The 18,257-nt window shown below is 33.7% G+C and overlaps 2 protein-coding genes across 2 annotated transcripts; one reads left to right on the top strand and one right to left on the bottom strand.

Moving 5' to 3' along the window:
• The first annotated feature begins 1,140 nt into the window (after positions 1-1,140).
• On the top strand, positions 1,141-9,505 carry LOC120081461 (alpha-galactosidase 3). Its single transcript, XM_039036344.1, has 15 exons — positions 1,141-1,716; positions 2,011-2,069; positions 2,530-2,586; positions 2,671-2,705; positions 3,024-3,127; positions 3,253-3,325; positions 4,052-4,110; positions 4,195-4,260; positions 4,367-4,450; positions 4,876-4,940; positions 5,022-5,104; positions 7,093-7,183; positions 7,943-8,001; positions 8,257-8,397; positions 9,073-9,505. The coding sequence occupies exons 1-15, from the start codon at positions 1,511-1,513 to the stop codon at positions 9,181-9,183; spliced, it is 1,293 nt and encodes a 430-aa protein (XP_038892272.1). The 5' UTR covers positions 1,141-1,510; the 3' UTR covers positions 9,184-9,505.
• Positions 9,506-11,730: 2,225 nt separating this feature from the next.
• Positions 11,731-17,429, bottom strand: LOC120081414 (pentatricopeptide repeat-containing protein At2g19280). Its single transcript, XM_039036256.1, has 7 exons — positions 17,199-17,429; positions 16,919-17,051; positions 16,716-16,777; positions 14,453-16,564; positions 14,085-14,324; positions 12,752-12,868; positions 11,731-12,183 (listed from the first exon to the last, which is right to left on the bottom strand). Exon 4 carries the CDS (start codon positions 16,549-16,551, stop codon positions 14,491-14,493), a length of 2,061 nt encoding a protein of 686 aa, XP_038892184.1. The 5' UTR covers positions 16,552-16,564; positions 16,716-16,777; positions 16,919-17,051; positions 17,199-17,429; the 3' UTR covers positions 11,731-12,183; positions 12,752-12,868; positions 14,085-14,324; positions 14,453-14,490.
• Positions 17,430-18,257: the final 828 nt, after the last annotated feature.

Genomic DNA, 18,257 nt, shown 5'->3' with positions numbered 1-18,257 from the left:
ACACTAAGCATGGCTCTAATGGGCATCTATTATTATTATATAATATTTACAATAAAATTGATGAAATTTTAGAGAAAAAACTAACAATAGAGTTTTTTATTGATTGAAAATTTGAAAAATTATTTCAAATGGTAAAACTGTTGAAAATATTTACAAGATATAGCAAAATTTTAGAACTATCAATGATAGACGTTAATAGACACTGATAGATAGACTTCTATCAGTGTCTATCAATGTCACTAACAGACACTGATAGAAGTCTATCAGTGTCAATCAGCATTTATCATTGATAGTTCTAAAATTTGGTTATATTTTGTAAATATTTTGGTTCATTTTTTTATATTTGAAAACAGCCCTGAAATTTTTGTATTTTTGGCAGAGTTGTTTTCCTATTTTATTAATTCAATAATTACAAAAGTGGGAGGTCCAACTATGAGTTGTTAACTTGTGTATTATTCATTAAGCTATATATGAATTGAGCAAGAATATAGAATTTAACTAGTTGAGCTAAGTTTAGGTTCACATAAGTTTTTTTAGTACAATAATTTAGAATTGGAGAATTCGAATATCTGATCTCTTATTCAGAAGTATATGTCTTATGTTAATTGAATTAGTCTCATGTTGGCATACTAAATTTTTTTCTGGAGACAACAACTGGAGGTGAGAGAATTCAAACCTCTAATCTCTCGAGTCATCTCTTAGTAAAAGGAAAAAGAAAAAAAAAAAAGGTTTTATATGAGTTGAATAATATTCCTATTCGACGAATTGACATATAAGAGATTCAACCTTTGAATGACTAAAAAAAGACAGTAATGATAGAGATTTTATTTTGTATTTGGGAAGATAGAGCTTGTTTAGTCTGCTTCAAAAAATCTATCATCAACCTTAACTATACAATTTAGTTAGGAATTTCATCGTAGAAGGCCCAAAGAAAGAAAGATCTCAACATAGAAGGCCTAAAGATTTTATTCCTTTTCATTTTGTCATAAATAGACAAAACAGAGAGAGATTTCAAAGTAGAAAAAAAAAATCCTTGAAAATAGAAACGTGAGGAACATGCTTACCTTAGTTTAACGATAAAAGCTTCAACAAATATCATATTATCTTGTTGATTAACAATAAAAGCTTCAACAAATATCATATTATCTTGTTGATTGACCATAAAACTTCCACTTGTAATCTTACTTTCCTTGTAGAAATTTTCTATTACATTACATTTGTCCATGTTTAACAAATCAAGAGGGCCCAAAATTACAGATTTTGGTTAGAGAATTATCCAGAAAAAGGATTTGATGCCATTTTCTCGTGTGGGTCAACAAGAATCTTCTAGTTACTTTAATTTCTTGAGCTCCTCCAGCAAGAAACTGACCCAATTTTCCATTTAATCAAAGGGATAAAGTAGATTGATAGATAATCCGACCCTTCTCTGGAAAAATCTCTCTCAGTTCCCTCATTTACTTTTTTTTCCTTTTTCCCTCTTCTGGAAGGAAGGAGATTGGAGCATCCATTAATGGCGAACAGAATAAGGTTTGAATCAGTGTTTTTACTGATTTTGTCACTCTCGGCGGCGTCTGTGGCGATTGCAGAGAGAAGAGTGTCACTATTGAATGGTTATGATAAATCGATTTTCAAGTCATCATTTCATCGGATTTATGATACCTCCAAGTACGGCATATTGCAGCTTCAAAATGGCTTGGCTCGAACGCCTCAGATGGGGTATCTTTCTTTTTCCATATCTCTGAATTTTCTTAGTCTCCTATAATTTTCCCTGTCTTTTGAACTACTGGGTTATAGTGCATTTCTAATTTTTAGTCATGGAAAAAGCTTAGAAGTGATTTGGGGTTTCGTTTGGGAGTGGAACTTGTAGAAACTTTTCAAATTTTGGATGAATGGGGAAATCAAGTTTTGTTTGCGGGCTTTGCCAAACAGTTTATGGACTTTATGTTTTTAATGATCAGTGGTTTTCAGGTTTGTTTTGAAGCTTATAATTGTCTTTTTGTATCCTTTCAGATGGAATAGCTGGAATTTTTTCGCCTGTAATATTAATGACACTCTTATCAAGGAAACTGGTATCTTTCTTCCTTTCTTTCTTTAACTCATAATCTGTGGATTGATTGATTTGGAAAAGTGGCAGTGAAAGCTTCTTATGCTTAGTACATCTTTAAGTTTATTGGTTACATTTTGCAGGTTAATTTGCTTTGGAAAGAAATATTTTCTGTTTGAAATGGAAGACTGAATATAAAGTGAAGTTTTCTAAGAGGATGAGAATAGTTATTTGAGTTAATTTGCACAGTTTTTTCCTTCTTAAGCTTTTCAGTTTATCCTGCTAAAATTTATTTACTTGTGAAGTATAAACTTGTTAATTCATCGGACTATTGTGCATACAAGCTGAGGTATAGAGTTCTTTAATTCATATTTGAAAATCATCACTTTGCAATGGTTGAGTTTTGTGTCACTCATTCCTCAACAATAATGGTCTTTCTCTTTCTTGCTTCTGTTTCAACATTATTTGGATATTGGTTTTGACAGCGGATGCACTCATTTCTTCGGGTCTGGCTGAGTTAGGTTATGTGTACGTCAACATAGGTACATTTCCAGCATGTTTGAAGTGCCAACTTTTCTTTACAATTTGTTTTAATTTAGTACTTACTATATTTTAAATAAGTGCAGATGATTGCTGGAACACCCAAAAGAGAGATTCAAAGGTTATTTCAATTCCATTTTGTGGAAGAAGATTTGACTGTTCAATGTTTGAAGATTGTTTTAACAAGAAACATTGGATGGAGATGTAATTCTCCAATTTAATTTTGATCCTACCCTGCCTGTGAACTTTCTTGAGGCCCATTGTGTAAATTAATCTTGTATGAATGTGAAGTGACAAACAGTTCAAACTCATTGATGCAATCATAGAAACTACCAGCAATATCTTACAAGAAAAGAGTTCTACCTGATAAACCATGGAATAGGGCTTTTCAGTGCCATTGTACTAAGATCTTTGTTAAGGCTCCCATCCTTGTATGCAGGATCAACTGGTTCCTGATCCTAAGGCTTTCCCATCAGGAATTAAACCTGTTGCTGATTATGTACATAGTAAAGGCTTGAAGCTTGGAATCTATTCTGATGCTGGGTAGGAAGAAATGTCAACTTAACTTCTAAAGCTTAAGAGTTAAATGTTATCTCTCTCTTCTCATATATTACTTTATAGAAGGTGCATTCTGATGACTTTTATTTTGATTCTCTCACACCTGACAGTCTTTTCACCTGCCAAGTTCGAGCAGGGTCACTTTACCATGAAAATGATGATGCGCAGTTGTTTGCTTCTTGGGTGAGTTATTGTAATTTAACTTTTGATGTTGAGTGATGTATTCAATACTTTTCTTAAGTAGCATGTATAGTTTACATATACGGGTTTGCTGGTTCTTGGGGCAAGTATAAATAAGGTAAAAGGATGACTTTGAGAAAATGAGTTCAAACCATAGTGGCTACATACCTAAGACGTTAAAATTATACCATTTTTTTAACAACCAAATGTTAGGGGGTTTGACAAACTGTCTAGTGAGATTATGAAATGTGTGCATAAGCTTGTATGGACACTCATGGATATCAAAACGGGGAAAAAAGGTAATCTGCAGATAGGCGTTTTGAGATTCTTTTTCTCTGGCCTCATCATCCTCAATCATTAAAGAATTTTGTCAATGGTTTTCTTCTTAACAATTTTTAATGGTTCCTTGTAGTCACAGTCTTACCTTTTCGAGGGTGGACATCTTTTCTCCCTCCAAGATGGATTTTGATGGCCTAATTTGACCTTATTTCTTCATAACTCATTGGCCTATTGAAATATACTCTTTTTTCTTGTTTGAATGACTTATTGGACTGTGCTTCCTCAAAGCATAATATGTAGATTTTAGATTGACATTTTCTTGTTTTAATGAACAAACATTCATTTATTTTGAAATTTTATGTTGTCCATAGAATTCTACTATCACTTCAGTTTTTAAGTTCATTTTATTCCATCTGATTTCGTAATTTTCTTCATATTTTTTTTTTCTAGGGGATTGATTATTTGAAGTACGATAACTGTTACAATCTGGGAATTAAACCAATAGAGCGGTTTGTACCTCATTATACTCAATAGTTTATTTGATTGTAAATTGGAAGCTTCTTACTGATTTGAAGTTAACTTATGACTTCTAGATACCCACCTATGCGTGATGCACTAAATGCAACTGGGCGTAGTATTTTCTATTCAATTTGTGAATGGTACGCTTGTTCTTATAGACATCTTTGCTGATTTTTTAATGTTCTTTTCAGTCTTTTTGTTCCTGTCACCTTTGAATTTATTGGGCTATGATTTTGCTGCTGCCAGGGGTGTTGATGATCCAGCATTATGGGCCGGCAAGGTTGGAAACAGTTGGCGTACAACAGATGACATTAATGATACATGGGCAAGGTCTGGTTCTAGCCCTTTCCATCAATATTCCTTCTTTACTGGATTTTTTATCTTCTGTAATTTCCCTTAAGTCATTTTATGTTGACACCATATTTTAGCACATTGCTCGAACTTCTGAGCAGAAAAACTTTGAACTGGTTAGAAAAATATTGGAAGTCTTTTTTTAGCTTGATTACTTTGCCTGCATAGAGTTGCTTTTCAAATTTTTTTATGGAACGTAGAATTAAGACAGTTTTCCTCTGTATTGATTTTAAATTCTTACAAAATTATTTGTTAGTTGTGATGGAAAATCCTTGTGATGGGCTTTGTAAGCTCTACCGCTACCATATCTTTCGTCTCTTTCATTTTCAAGTGGTGCTAATTCTAATTTTTATCTATTATGATGCTGATTTTTTCTTCTTTTTTTTGTGTGTTTTCTGTTCAAGCATGACTACTCTTGCAGATATCAACAATAAGTGGGCAGCCTATGCAGGACCTGGTGGCTGGAATGGTAGGAATATGATTTTGTCTAAAGGTGTTGATTTCTCTGTTTGTTTATGAGGCTATATTTATTCTAACCTTTTCTGGACAGATCCGGATATGTTGGAAGTTGGTAATGGAGGCATGACTTATCAGGAATATCGTGCTCATTTTAGCATATGGGCTCTGATGAAGGTTTCTCCATCCCTTTCTCTTTATCATATGACAGTATGATAAATTCCAATAGAGTTAATCTACTCATCCTGTGTTGTTTTTTCTACAGCTCTACATATGCATATTCATATAGACATGCTAATCCATTGACCATCCTACGCTTATATTTCTTAGTTTTAAACATCTTATTCTCTTGAATCTAGTTCCACATAGATCATTAACTGCCCCCGCCCCTGCCGTCCCCTACTTGTCAGCGATGCTTCAGCATTCTCTTTCTGGGGAAACTACATTCCACAATGACTTGAAGGCACATGCGTTAATAATAAGTTGTGTAGAATTCTATGCTGGTAGGGTTAAGGGAATTAATATCTTGCCTGAACAAAAGAAATAATAAAATTGATAAGGAAATATTATTCTGTCATCTTTGGCAATTTCTGTACATCTCTTCTCAAGGTGGTTAGAAGATGATTCTCATATCTAACTTGCTAAAACTAGAAGCTAGTTATATCGAATAAAAAAGTTGAATTAGATTTCTTTCAGGAAATGTTTGATAATCGACATCTTTTAGGAATGTCGGAATAAATATTAGTCTACCATCACCAACTTTCATGTTTATAGTAGCTGATGGTGAAAATTAAGTAGTCAATCCAAGCTGTTCTATCATTGTTTCTAAATTCAGTCTCTGCACTTGCAGAAAACTTCCTGTCGTTTGATGTTCCTCGTATTGCCAAATTACCTGGAAAATAAATTGATACCATTTTGTAGATCTTCTATTTGTTAAATTTTGTCCAATGGTGTTTTTACATATTGTTTCGTGACCTTGAGAATAAAATACATTTTCCATGCGACTTTTGATTGTGTTTCAAGATTTTGCTCAAGTATATGGAGTATTGTTCAATAGGAGAGTTCATTGATGGATCAAATAAGCTTAATAGAATCTCTAATTCAACCTTTAGTTTTTAGTGTTTGTTTATTATGCAATATGGAGGGGGAAGAAAAGATGTTTTTAAGTGAAATGCTTAATATAAGCATATTGGAAAAAAAGTTATTTAAATGCTTGCTATAAGAACACTCTAAGTACATTTGATTGCATTCTTGAATTTCTCAAACAACCATTGATTATTAGAAAATTTTGAGAAGTTCTTTTAATCAGTCAGAAGCATTTTTTTTACCACTCTTTGAAAACAAATCTCTTTTAGTCCATTATTGTCTGGATAGGCATGTGTCATCTGTTGCCAAATCAGTTGACAAACTTACCTTAGTGTGGTTGGGATTACTTCAGTTGTTTTAGGAGACTTCCCTGCTCCCAACAAGGCAAGGGCAAGACACTATACTATGGTAATTGCAAAATGACGGATTGGTTCCTTTTTTTTCTTTTTTCCAACTTTCATAGTGTGCTAGGATTTGGTATGTACCAAGATAACATTTAAGTTTAAATCCTTGAAAAGATCAAGTTCTTCCTTTGGACAATGGTTTAAAGGGAAGTTAAACCAATATTGATGAGAGTTAAAAGAAGATATCCCCAGAGTCATAGTTCTCGATCCTCAAATATGTATTTTACTTCCATAAAATGTCTGCGAAATTTGATGGGGGCTTTCAATCTCAATTGTGTGGCTCCTCATGACATGGAAGAGGACTAATCACTTTCTGCCAATGCCACTTATGTTAAGATTAACTTTACGTTGCTCGGGAACTGAAAGGGGATCCGGCATCATGTTATGTTGGACTATGAATACTAAAATCTTTGGTAGTTTGACATCATTCTGTAATATGCATTTCTATGCATGTGTGTTTCGCGATAATGAAACTCAATTGGTTCGGACCCTTGTCACACCGTGTACATGTTTACCAATTGATCTAGTTTTTTCCTTCTATATGCCTGTTTACAAGTCAGTGGGAAATAGTTTGCTGCCTATAAGAAAACTGGAATTAAGGCTCGCCACTACAAATAAAATGTTCATCTTGTTTTTTGTCCTTTAATATCTCAAATTTTTAGCCTTAATGTGCAGTCCCCTCTTTTGATCGGTTGCGATGTTCGAAACATGACTAAAGAAACTTCAGAAATTCTTAGCAACAAGGAGGTCATTGCAGTAAACCAAGGTGAACCATATGTTTCATCTTTCTTTCATATCTCATTGTCTTGAGCTGAAGCCCTCTCATTGTACTTGTGTAGTGTTTGTTAGCTTTTTGGTTGTCTCTCTCCCTCTCTCTCTGTGTTGCCTTTGCACTCTCTCTCTGTGTTGTCTTGGCATATTTTTTCATTTCATTGCCATGAACGTTGGTTTCTTCATTTTAGAAATTATTATAAAAATAAAAAATGTGAATTTCCACTAATAGAACTGTTTAGTCTAATTAATTGATTTTTTCTCAACATTGATACCATTGATATTTTCTCTCTTACAAATTACAATGTCCATAGATTATTATTTGGATACAACTTAAAATTGCTCACCAAGATAACCTATAATGTTCTTAATTTAGGCTATGTTTTATAACCATTTGGCTTTTGGTTTTTGAAAGTTGAAATTGGCTTTTGGTTTTTGAAAGTTGAGCTTGTTTTCTTATGCTTTCTTTACCAATTTTTTTTTTTTATGGAAACATTTGAATTCATAACCAAACTTCAAGGATAAAAAAAAAAAGAAGTTTTTAAATTCCACGTTTTTTACTCTGCAAATCCTTGCTTGGATTTTGAAAATATCTCTAAAAAGTAGATAACAAAATAAAGCAATCTATAAGTAGAAGTAGTGTTTCTATTCATTTTTAAAAATGAAAAACTAAACACCAAATAGTTATCAGACAGGGACTTAATTATTTGTTAATCAAAAGTGAAAATAATTTATTAATACTTATTATATGCAGATCCTCTTGGGGTCCAGGGAAGAAAGGTTAAAGTTTTTGGAAAGGATGGTTGCCTTCAGGTATTCCAGTTTTTGCATTATCTTATAGATTAAGATGACAATATTTACTTCTATTTGATGTAGAATATGTCAAGTTAATTAGTGGAAACATTTTTACCTTGTATTTGATGTAGAATAATGTCAAGTTAATAAGGCAAATGTTTTTTTTTTTAAACTATTTGAGTTGTATTACTATGCTTTGTACATGATTAACTAACAATGTTAGTTAGCTCAGTTAGGGGTGAATATTTCAGAATGTTAAGAGTTTTCTTACAGGTTTGGGCAGGTCCTCTATCTGGAAGCCGCTTGGCTGTTGTTCTTTGGAATCGATGTTCAGTTGCATCAACGATCACCACGGATTGGAACGTACTTAGGCTTAAACCCAACACTATTGTCTCAGTAAGAGACTTGTGGCTGGTAAGGGATCTGATCACTTGAGAGAGAATTTTCCTACAAGTAATCACTGAAATTTTTAACATTAAGATTATATGCATAGACACTCGTTACTTTTGAATCTGATGGATTTACAAGTAGTGGTTAGGTTACCACTTGACAAGAAAACTCAAGAACAACCAAGAACACAAAAATACTAAAAGATAGAAATATATATTACAATATCAAAGAAGAAGCTATAACATCATTGCCTTTTGAGATGACTATACTCTTTCAAATTCCAAAAAAGGAAATTCTAACACCTTGTTCCCATTCCCCTCTCTCTATTTATAACCCAAAGATGCTAACAAACTTTCTGGCTAAATACTAATATGCCCCTTACTAATGGCCATAACAATTATCCTATTATCTTCCTAACTAGGGTGTTACATAGGACTGGTAGAAGCATGTACAACCGACACGTGATGTTACAACTGGCCTGTATCGAAACCCATCTTAATAATCCGGCCATATTCTTCTCTAGTTTCTTTTTCATTAGGTAGGAGAGGAGACTCGATGGTTGGGTCCATTTTATGTCACCATTTCAGTTGCAATCAGCTCATACAAACACACAATTTTTCGGAACAATAGCCTGCCTTCACTTCTTTTAATTCACTTCTCAACCTTTTTTGTGCTAATTCGGTAGCTCGACTCTTGCAGCACGAAGATATTGCAGGAGATGCAGTGGCATCATTTGGAGCAGAAGTTGATCCTCACGACTGTAAAATGTTCGTCTTCACACCTGTGGCGACGTCCCGTGCTGAAATGTAGATTATCCATCCTCAACTGTCTGAAACTCACAAGTGATCCTCCTGCCACCATTCATGTGCCATTGGTGAAAGTTGATCCATCAGAACTGGAGAAGGTAATAAATCAATAATTGGGCTAGCCTCATTCTGGTGCATTGTAGCTATTATGAGCCAGTTGTATGGTTTCTGATGGTTCATCTTTGTAAAGGTACTAAATTATTTGTTTCAATTGGGTATTGAAATGAAATACAAGGTAAAGGGATTCTAGTTGCTTTGTGATGTGTTTCTCTCTCTGTTATTGTGCCTTGAATGACAAAAGATACGCCTATAGAGTATTTGTCTGTGTTTTGTTGTTTCAAATGTGTTTGGGAAATTGGACCATGTAGCTAATTTCACATTTACTTCGGTTTTTTATGCATCTTTTTAAGAAACTATCCTAATTTTAATGTGGTGGGGAAAGGTTGGAAATAGCACGTTTAAGTTTTTATCTTACTAAACTAGTATCTTTTTCTAAAACTCGTAAAAATAGTTTTTTTTTTTTTTTTTTGTCTATATCGACCATGAGATTTTTGTTAAAAAATCAACTTTTTCTAACTTATTGATTATTTGAGGTTTTCTTGATACATCTTGTCAGATTATACATCGAGATTATATACATCTCGGTGTTAATCCCGGGTAAAATAATATCGAGATTCTATATATTTGAGCTTTCTTGGTGAAATCTCGGACATAATTAATATGTTCATGTATTTAAGCTTTCTCATTGAAATCTCGGGCATGATTGACATTGAGATTCTATATGATCTTTCCCAAAAATTAAAAATGTTGAATCAATTTGGAAAATCTATTTTGATAATTGGAAAATCCATTCGGAATTTCATATAATTGTGAAAATAAAAAATTAATAAATCTCAGTGTGTAATCAGGTGAGATGTACCTACCAAAACAATCGATAAGTTAGAAAAAATTGATTTGTTAACTGATTCTCGGTGGGCAATCTCGTTCGAGATGGATTGAAAAAAAACTATTTTTACAAGTTTTCAAACAACGTATTAATTTTGTAAAGTGAAAATTTAAACGTGTTATTTTTTATGACTTTCTAGTGAATCGCTAAGGATCGAGCACACACCACAATCAAATATAGAGCTTCCTTAAACATAGTTACATAAAAAAGTTTATGAATATTTCACTCCTAAACGAGGGAGAAAGAGTAACACTTTTGAAAGAGCAGGTAGATAATACTAACAATTTCTTATGACCTCTTCATTTATAATAATATCATGTATGTTGAGGTCGACCTTGTTTTTGTTTCAAAATCATCAAATAACTAAAAATTAGTGTTTGTTATAAAAATGAACCAAGAAAGACAATACAATACAGTCACGTTATGTAAAGGTAATTGTCTAGAGAGATCTATTGTACGCAGATTCAACTATTTTAGGGATCGACTACTTGATCCTACTACATTAAATATTAAATTTTGAGTGATCATCGTGACTTGAACCTATTTCCTGTAAGTCATTTACTAAAACGTTCATAAGAAATTAAGTAAAGAAAACAAGGAAAAGAGAATGTAGGAAGGAATAGAGAATAAAATGTTAAAAAATGCTGCCATCTGAACTATTTATGTACATTCAGTTATATCCATACTATTATGTCGTTAACTATATGGTCTTGTTTCCCATGGTTAAAATTTTCAAGTGAAAGATTTTATTCCATTAATTAGAAAAATAAAATAGCCTAAAAAAACAATGTGTGGAATTGGAAGGAACATTACCATATCAAAACGATAACCAACTTCTAGACTTTCCAGTTTAGAGGGGCACAATGGTCGTTTTCGTTTGTCCTCAACAATAGGGTGATAAGTTATCGTTGACATTGTTTATGCATAATAATGTAGACTAAAATTCCATTTGATAACTATTTTAGTTTTTGAAAATTGTGCTTCTTTTCTCGCTATTTTTTAATTATGATTTTCAATATTTGAATTCTTAGCTAAATTAAAAAATATATAAAAACAAAAACAAAATTTTGAAGCATGTTTAGTTTTCAAAACGTAGGTTGAATTTTGAAAACACTCTCAAAAAGTATAAACTACAAACAAAGAAACCAACCTACTAGTGCGTATGACTAAGGTAATGACTAATGAGATGGGAAATAGGAAAACTAATATCATTTTTCAAAGATCCTAATATCACATGTTATTAAAAGTCTAAAGATTTTTTATAGCATATTTGTATAGCCATGACGAATGCTATAAAGAGTATGAAGATATAGCATATACATATTGCTATGAGAATATTCTATAGCATTAATTGTTAAAGTTATCTTTATCATATGATAGTTTACTTTCAACACTAGCATATTCTCAATGTTATCTTTTAACACATAGTAACCTTTTTTTTTAATGCTATTATATCATAATATAGCTTTAATCTTATACATAAACAAACTTACTTATTGAAATTGTAGCTTATTTACTTTACAAACACTTGTTTTTAAGCTGAATATACACATGAAATACTTCGTAATGGATGCATCAAATGCGATGACTTCCTTTCATTGTTTATATTTAGTAATCAATTTACATTACAAGCTAATGAAATTATCCAATAATACAAGAAATACATCAAAAGTAATTTACAAATATACAATGTTCACAGTATATACAATACATCAAATGTTCAAGATGTCATAATAAAAAGTAAACTATTTGGTGGAATAGTGACGTTATGTATAATATCCTCACTCTCAATAGTTACATACAAGTCTATATAACATAAAAAAGCAGGATGCCCATGGCGTGTACGTGTGGGATGAACCAAATCCTCATTGAATTTAATCATGGAATTGAGTTTCCACTTTTGATCTTTTTCATTTCATCTACCTACGTAAAGAGCTTGGTTGTCCAGCAAGATCAAGTCAAAAGCCAGATTATGAGTCGAATTGAGTCAACCCAAGGACCAAATTTAATGTTCAAGTTGCTGCTTGAGGAGAACTTTCAAAACTTCACATAGTGATCCTGAGATGAAAGCAAAAAAACAATCATTCAAAAAAAAAACAAGCAAAAAGGGGCAGATTGCTTGCCTACAAATTACTTGCTTAGTTAACATAGTTTATTGACTTCAAAGAAAATAATCCTGCAATAGAGTACATTAATTTGCATGAGTTGTATTGTATATAGGTCGTTTGCCCTTTTTTGACATTTGCTTGTGATATGTGGTATATAAATAACATAGTGTATAAACTTAAAGTCATTATATAACATAAAAAGTTCAAAATTTTTCGTTGGAAGGAAAAAAAATCCAGATACAACTAACAACTCATCAAAATGAAATTGAAAGCAAACATGAATTTTAAGTTGTTACAGTATACAAAAGCCACCCGAAGAACAACTAACAACTTAAATCCAAACAATCTATTTTTCAATCCCTTCTCTAAATTATACATTTGCACCCAGAGAAAGAATTACTCAAACTAAGTTCAAAAACCTTTTAATTTACCTTATAGCTGAACTTGAGGATCTTGAAATAGAAACATAGTTAAACTAATACCAATACAAATATAGCTCAAGCTTATAGTTTACCCACCTTGTGGCAATGGACATCTTTAGTTTAGTTCCTTTTCCAATATACTGCCATGATGGGTCAAACTTTTTGCTCCCACAACCATGGCATTTGAACACCAAGAATGAAACTAATCCAATCCTTCAATGACAAGTTGACAAATTAGTTCATTTGTGAAAAAATACATCATAACCAAGAGGAAAAAAGAAAAGTAAGAAGCAGAGCATTATAAATTATGTTGTTGGAGGGGGAAACAGAAAATATACAGTTACAATAACCAGAAAAAAAAAAGATATGAAAGTATATCCCCATAACTAATAAACCAATTGATAACAAGCATGTATGAGAAAATCCACTCTAGGAGGTATATTGAGCACAACCAAAGAGAAATTTTCCTTTAGTCAATACACGACTGCTGTTAAATAACGGTTACTTTCCAACTCTGCTAAACCTTCGATTCAAATCATCTAGAACCACTCAGAGCCTTAAAATATGCATTGGACACAATAAAGTCTGCATGAGTCTGTAATCACCATGGCGGATGGAAATTTTACAAGATGTTAGAATCTGCAAGGGGAAAATCTCTATTTCATAATTCAAAATAAGCCCCAATCCTCTTAGAAGGCCTTTAAAAATTAGGTGATTCCGCATCTGGATTCCACTTTAGGAACATTTCATTACAATCTTGCATGTCACAAATAGAAGAAAAGTGACAATGCTAAATATCTTCAATTTTGAATAAGCATTTCTACCATTTCAACCTTCAACAACCAGATTAAACTTCTTATCCAAAAAGAAAACAACCAGATTAAACTTCTTATCCAAAAAAAACAACCAGATTAAACTTGTCTCTTTTTAAAATATTTATTAAAAAAAAAAAAAGAACGTTTCACCATTGCCCATTTAAACCCTCCATGTGATATCCAGCAACATGAATACTAAATTCCATATTAATCCAATATATTGGTCTCTTTAATGCAAAACTTAAAAGAACTTTTACATTCCAAGCACAGATAGCTATTCAACAGTCTCTCATGCGATTTCCTAAACAAGTACACCACCACCTCATCCCAATACCCAGGACCTAGATATCTACATTCACAATCATTTTGCCACAGGTTTGATCATCTAATTAAGCATCCAAACTTATTCACAAAGAAATGATCTGAGCATCCCAACAAATCTAATCATCAAGCTCTTCCCTTCCTTTCATATCACTCTCTTTAGAAGAGACACAAAACGAATTCATCTCGATAACTAATCAAACAACCCAACTATGCAACAAAACTGGATATTTCACTTTTGAATTATAGCACGTAAGCCCAAAGTAGTATTCATAGACTCTCTTCAAGATTACCTGGTTTAATCTCAGAAAAACTTGCCAGATTCAACCTCCTTGGGCTGCTTCTCCTCCCTTATTTCCCAAGCAACTTGGAGCCGGAGACTTCTATATTTTGGAAGAACCTTTGATTCAAAATATCTAAGTATGGTTTCAGGAACTGGCTTGGAAGATAAAATAGACAGGGAAGACCAAAGCACCATTTTCTGATTTATCTTCTTTCCTCTTCAGGATTATGATTTGGGCCATTTTAAATACCTGTTATATATAAAGCTACATCAAATAGAAATTGTATCGCTTCAACTACATTGAAGATTCTGTCGCTGCTCATGACTAAGGTAATGATTAATGAGATAGAAGAAAGAATGCAAATAAGAGAAGTTTACCACATGCAGAATGTTGCGATCATCTTGTTTCTCCAACATTATATATATCCATTGGCATCGATCTGAAGATTATATGCAAGCAAGATTTCTTGAAGCTTAGAAGTGGCACTCCCTATTGGATTGATAGCTCTTTTTTTCTGAAATCCGAGGACAAGTGCACAATGAGTAACATTGTTCGGAATGATACTGCTTTCAATCATCTTCTTTACGAAATTGCAACCTTCGTCCACATTACCAACACTGCAAAATCCATGGATTAGAGTATTGTACAATATCAAGTCTGGACTTAACCCAATGTCCAGCATTTTACAAAATAGAGCATTTGCTTCGTCCATACGTTGTTCTCGACAATACCCACTAAGAAGGGCACTGCAAGTAACAACATCAGGCTTTACACAATTGTCAGTCATATGATACCAAAGAAGAAAAGCTTCCTCAAAGTTTCCCCTTTTGGAATATCCGTAAATGATATTGGTGTATGTGACAACATCTATACTGAAATCCCTCCTGATGAGCTCATCTAGAATATCCTTTGCCTCTTTAAGAAACCCTCGCATAACAAGACCATTAATGAGAGTGTTATATGTCACTACGTCAGGGGTAACATTGGTAGATCTCATCATATCAAGGAGTTCAAAAGTCTTATGCAAGTAGCCCTTCTTTCCATATCCATCCATCAAAATATTATACGTGACAACATCAGGTTTTAAACCCTCAATAATAATTTTTTGGAACAAAACTTCAGCCATTTCCACATCTCCACACTTGCAAAAGTTATCAATGAACAAAGTATACGTGATAATAGATGGTTGTATTCCACTTTTTATCATCTTGCACAGGTAAGAAAATGCTTTGTTTATGTTTTCCACTTTACAATAGCCTCCTATCATGGTTGTGTAACTAACACGGTCTGGAACTAAGCCCACCTCAAACATTTCAAGAAAAACTTTAGAAGCTTTTGCCATGTTACCTTCCATACATAACCTTGTTATAAAGCTATTGTATGTGAAAATATTTAGGGGAAGCCTAAAATACTTCAATATTTTACAAGCTATATCTGACTTTCCTACTTTACAATAACCATCAATAACAGAACTCATCATAACTGAATCAGGGGAAACACCAAAAGCAATCATTTTAAACAACAGTGCGGTGGCTTCTTTTAATAGAGAAATTTTGCAAAGTGAGTTGATCATAATAGTGTAATCAACTGCATCAGGCTTAGATCCAAAATTCCTCAACTCCAGAAGCACTTTCCACCCCCTTCCCAGATTACCTTTTGCACAATAGTGATGAATAAATAAATTGATTGAATAATTTAAACTTATACCTCGCCGGTACATTTCTTCAAGAAGATCCCAAGCCAACTCCAATTGATTGGTTTGTAATAAAGCTTGTATCACCGACTTGTATACCCATATAGAAGGAAATATGTTAAGGTGCTTCATTTGACCCATCAATATAAGAGCAGCCGTTACCATCCTTTCCTTGATATAACAGTGAACCAGCATGCTGCATGTGGTTTCCAAAGTCTTCCTTTCAGTATGTGTTTCATACAAAAGTTTCAGCAATATGGTTGAAGATCCCTCTTTACTACCATAAGTTTTAGCTAGGTGTGACATTAAATCAACTGCCCTATGATTCATATTCCCAGTAACCAAAATATGCAACATCTTACAGATTGACTCCAGCGACTGATTAGATCCAGATAAACATCCTGACCATTTGAAGTAGTAAAGACAAAGTCCAGCATCTGAACTATCCTCAAATAGAATGTCCAAAATCCTTACGGTCTCAAATTGTTTCGGATGCGAACCAAGATTAATCCCATGGTTCCCAAGTATCAATTTTATTGTTTTCATTTCATCCTGATCAGCTTTCTGACCTTTAGATACTTGAACTTCATTGCCAAAATGACTTTGTTCAACAGAGTCATTATCATAGTTTGTAGCCATCGGACATTCAAAAGTAAAGCAGCCATCGTCCACATAGTTCAAAGAAGACAACGCAGAATTGGCTGTTGCAGAATATCTACATCCTCTTTTTCTTCCAAAGTTGAGCTTGGAGCAGAAACTTATTTTTGAAAATGCACTCTTCATGAAGAACCAGAAACTAAAAACAAATGAGCTAAATAAGAAAAGTAGCAATATACTATAAGACCCATCATTACTGTTCTTATTAAAGAAGCTCTATATGAAGAACATAGGCATCATAATTTCAAAGCTGGTTTATAAAATGAATGGCGATAGAATGAAATCCTTACCCCGTTTGAATGCAGTACCAACGTTGATTCGATATTTACTTTCGTCACCATATTTCTCTTATCTGTTAATTGCAAAACATCCCCACCCATTCAAACACCAGTATATTTAACACAAAAATAGGAAACTTCAACTAAAGAAAAAAAATTATAAATTTATAACATCCAAGCTGCAATCAGAGTTTGAAATTTGAAATACACTATACCTGAAACATGCGGAGAAGACGAGATAAAGCAGCTAAGACGCTCAAAAGTTGGAGGCGCCAAAATGGGAGAGGCCTCAAAAGAACGACGAAACACTGAAAGCTTGATGAGGAATCCAATTGATGTTGAAAAATGCTGAAAAGAGGATTTTCGGCATTATTACACGAGCCGAAAATCAGTAAACAACCCAAATGTGTAGAAATTTTCTCCTAAGTCAAAATAAAGGTTGAAGTTTGAATAAGAAGTAGCCTTCGGGTTTTAGCCGCCGTCCGAAGTAGTTACTTGTTCAAGTCGTCGAAACGCAACTCCATCGCCGCTGCTGCTGCCGAAGTCTCCACCTCCATCCGATGGTGCGCCGCCGTCTGAGTCTCCGCCTCTGTCCGATGGTGCGCTGCCGTCTGAGGCTCCGTCGTGGTCGCCGTTCAATGGAAGCCCGTGTTCACCGAGGAGCAGGAGCAGTCGCACACGAGAGGATTTCAATCGCAAGGTACAATTAGATTTTTTTTTAGGGATTTTTTTGGAAATTTGTATAGATGACCCTTTTTTTTTTTTTTTTTTGTCTAAAATGTCAAATGACCGATTTTTAAAAAATAATATCAATTGACCCTCTGTTGACATCATCGTCATATCAAATTACGTAAATTACTCTTATCTCTTCGTCTTCTTACATTTTTACTGAAAACCAACCAAAACTAAAAACTCTTCATTCAAATTTCCTAAGCGTAACGGCTTCGTATCGCTCATAAACTAAAAACTCTTTAGAATCCATCATTTGGACTTGCAAATGATTTCACTGTCGCCGACAAATCGAATCTGATTGGTAAATCTTTCGATCTGTGCCTGAAAATGGTAATGGGGCTTTTTGGGTCATTCTGGGTTTAGAAATACAATGAATTTATGGTTTTTTTTTTGTTTTTTTTCGATGTGTTATGTTGTTGAAGACGAGTAAAAAGAGTTTGTGAGTGAGATAAGTGAGAGTGAAATCAGCGAGAGCGATACTAGAGAGAGCAACACCATAAAGGGTGGGTCATTCTAGGGTTTAGAAATATTGTGACCTTTTGGTTTTTTTTATTTGTTTTACTGGTGTTCGATGTGTTCTGTGGTTGAATACAAGTAAAAAGAGAGAATGTGAGCGAGTAAGTGAGAGTTACTAGAGAAAGCGACACCAGCGAAAGCGATACCAGAGAGAGCAACACCAGAGAGAGCGATATCAGAGAGAACGATACCAGAGAGAACGATACCAGAGAGAGCGATACCAGTAAGAGCGATACCGGCGAGAGCAATACCAGTGAGATTGAAGCCAACGAGAGCGATACCAGCAAGACCGAATCCAGCGAGAGC

The sequence above is a fragment of the Benincasa hispida genome, chromosome 7, assembly GCF_009727055.1.
Source record: "Benincasa hispida cultivar B227 chromosome 7, ASM972705v1, whole genome shotgun sequence".
Classification (NCBI taxonomy): Eukaryota; Viridiplantae; Streptophyta; class Magnoliopsida; order Cucurbitales; family Cucurbitaceae; genus Benincasa; species Benincasa hispida.
The sequence above is the reverse complement of the archived record's forward strand: the minus strand, read 5'-3'. Positions and strand labels throughout refer to the sequence as shown.

What these genes read in the sequence shown, in the direction of transcription:
- LOC120081414 (XM_039036256.1), bottom strand. Translation starts at nt 16,551, where the DNA reads ATGAAGAGTGCATTTTCAAAAATAAGTTTCTGCTCCAAGCTCAACTTT.
- LOC120081461 (XM_039036344.1), top strand. Translation starts at nt 1,511, where the DNA reads ATGGCGAACAGAATAAGGTTTGAATCAGTGTTTTTACTGATTTTGTCA. An exon ending in TTCTATTCAATTTGTGAATG is followed by an intron (nt 4,261 to 4,366) that starts GTACGCTTGTTC and finishes TGCTGCTGCCAG; the next exon opens with GGGTGTTGATGATCCAGCAT. An exon ending in CAGTAAGAGACTTGTGGCTG is followed by an intron (nt 8,398 to 9,072) that starts GTAAGGGATCTG and finishes CGACTCTTGCAG; the next exon opens with CACGAAGATATTGCAGGAGA.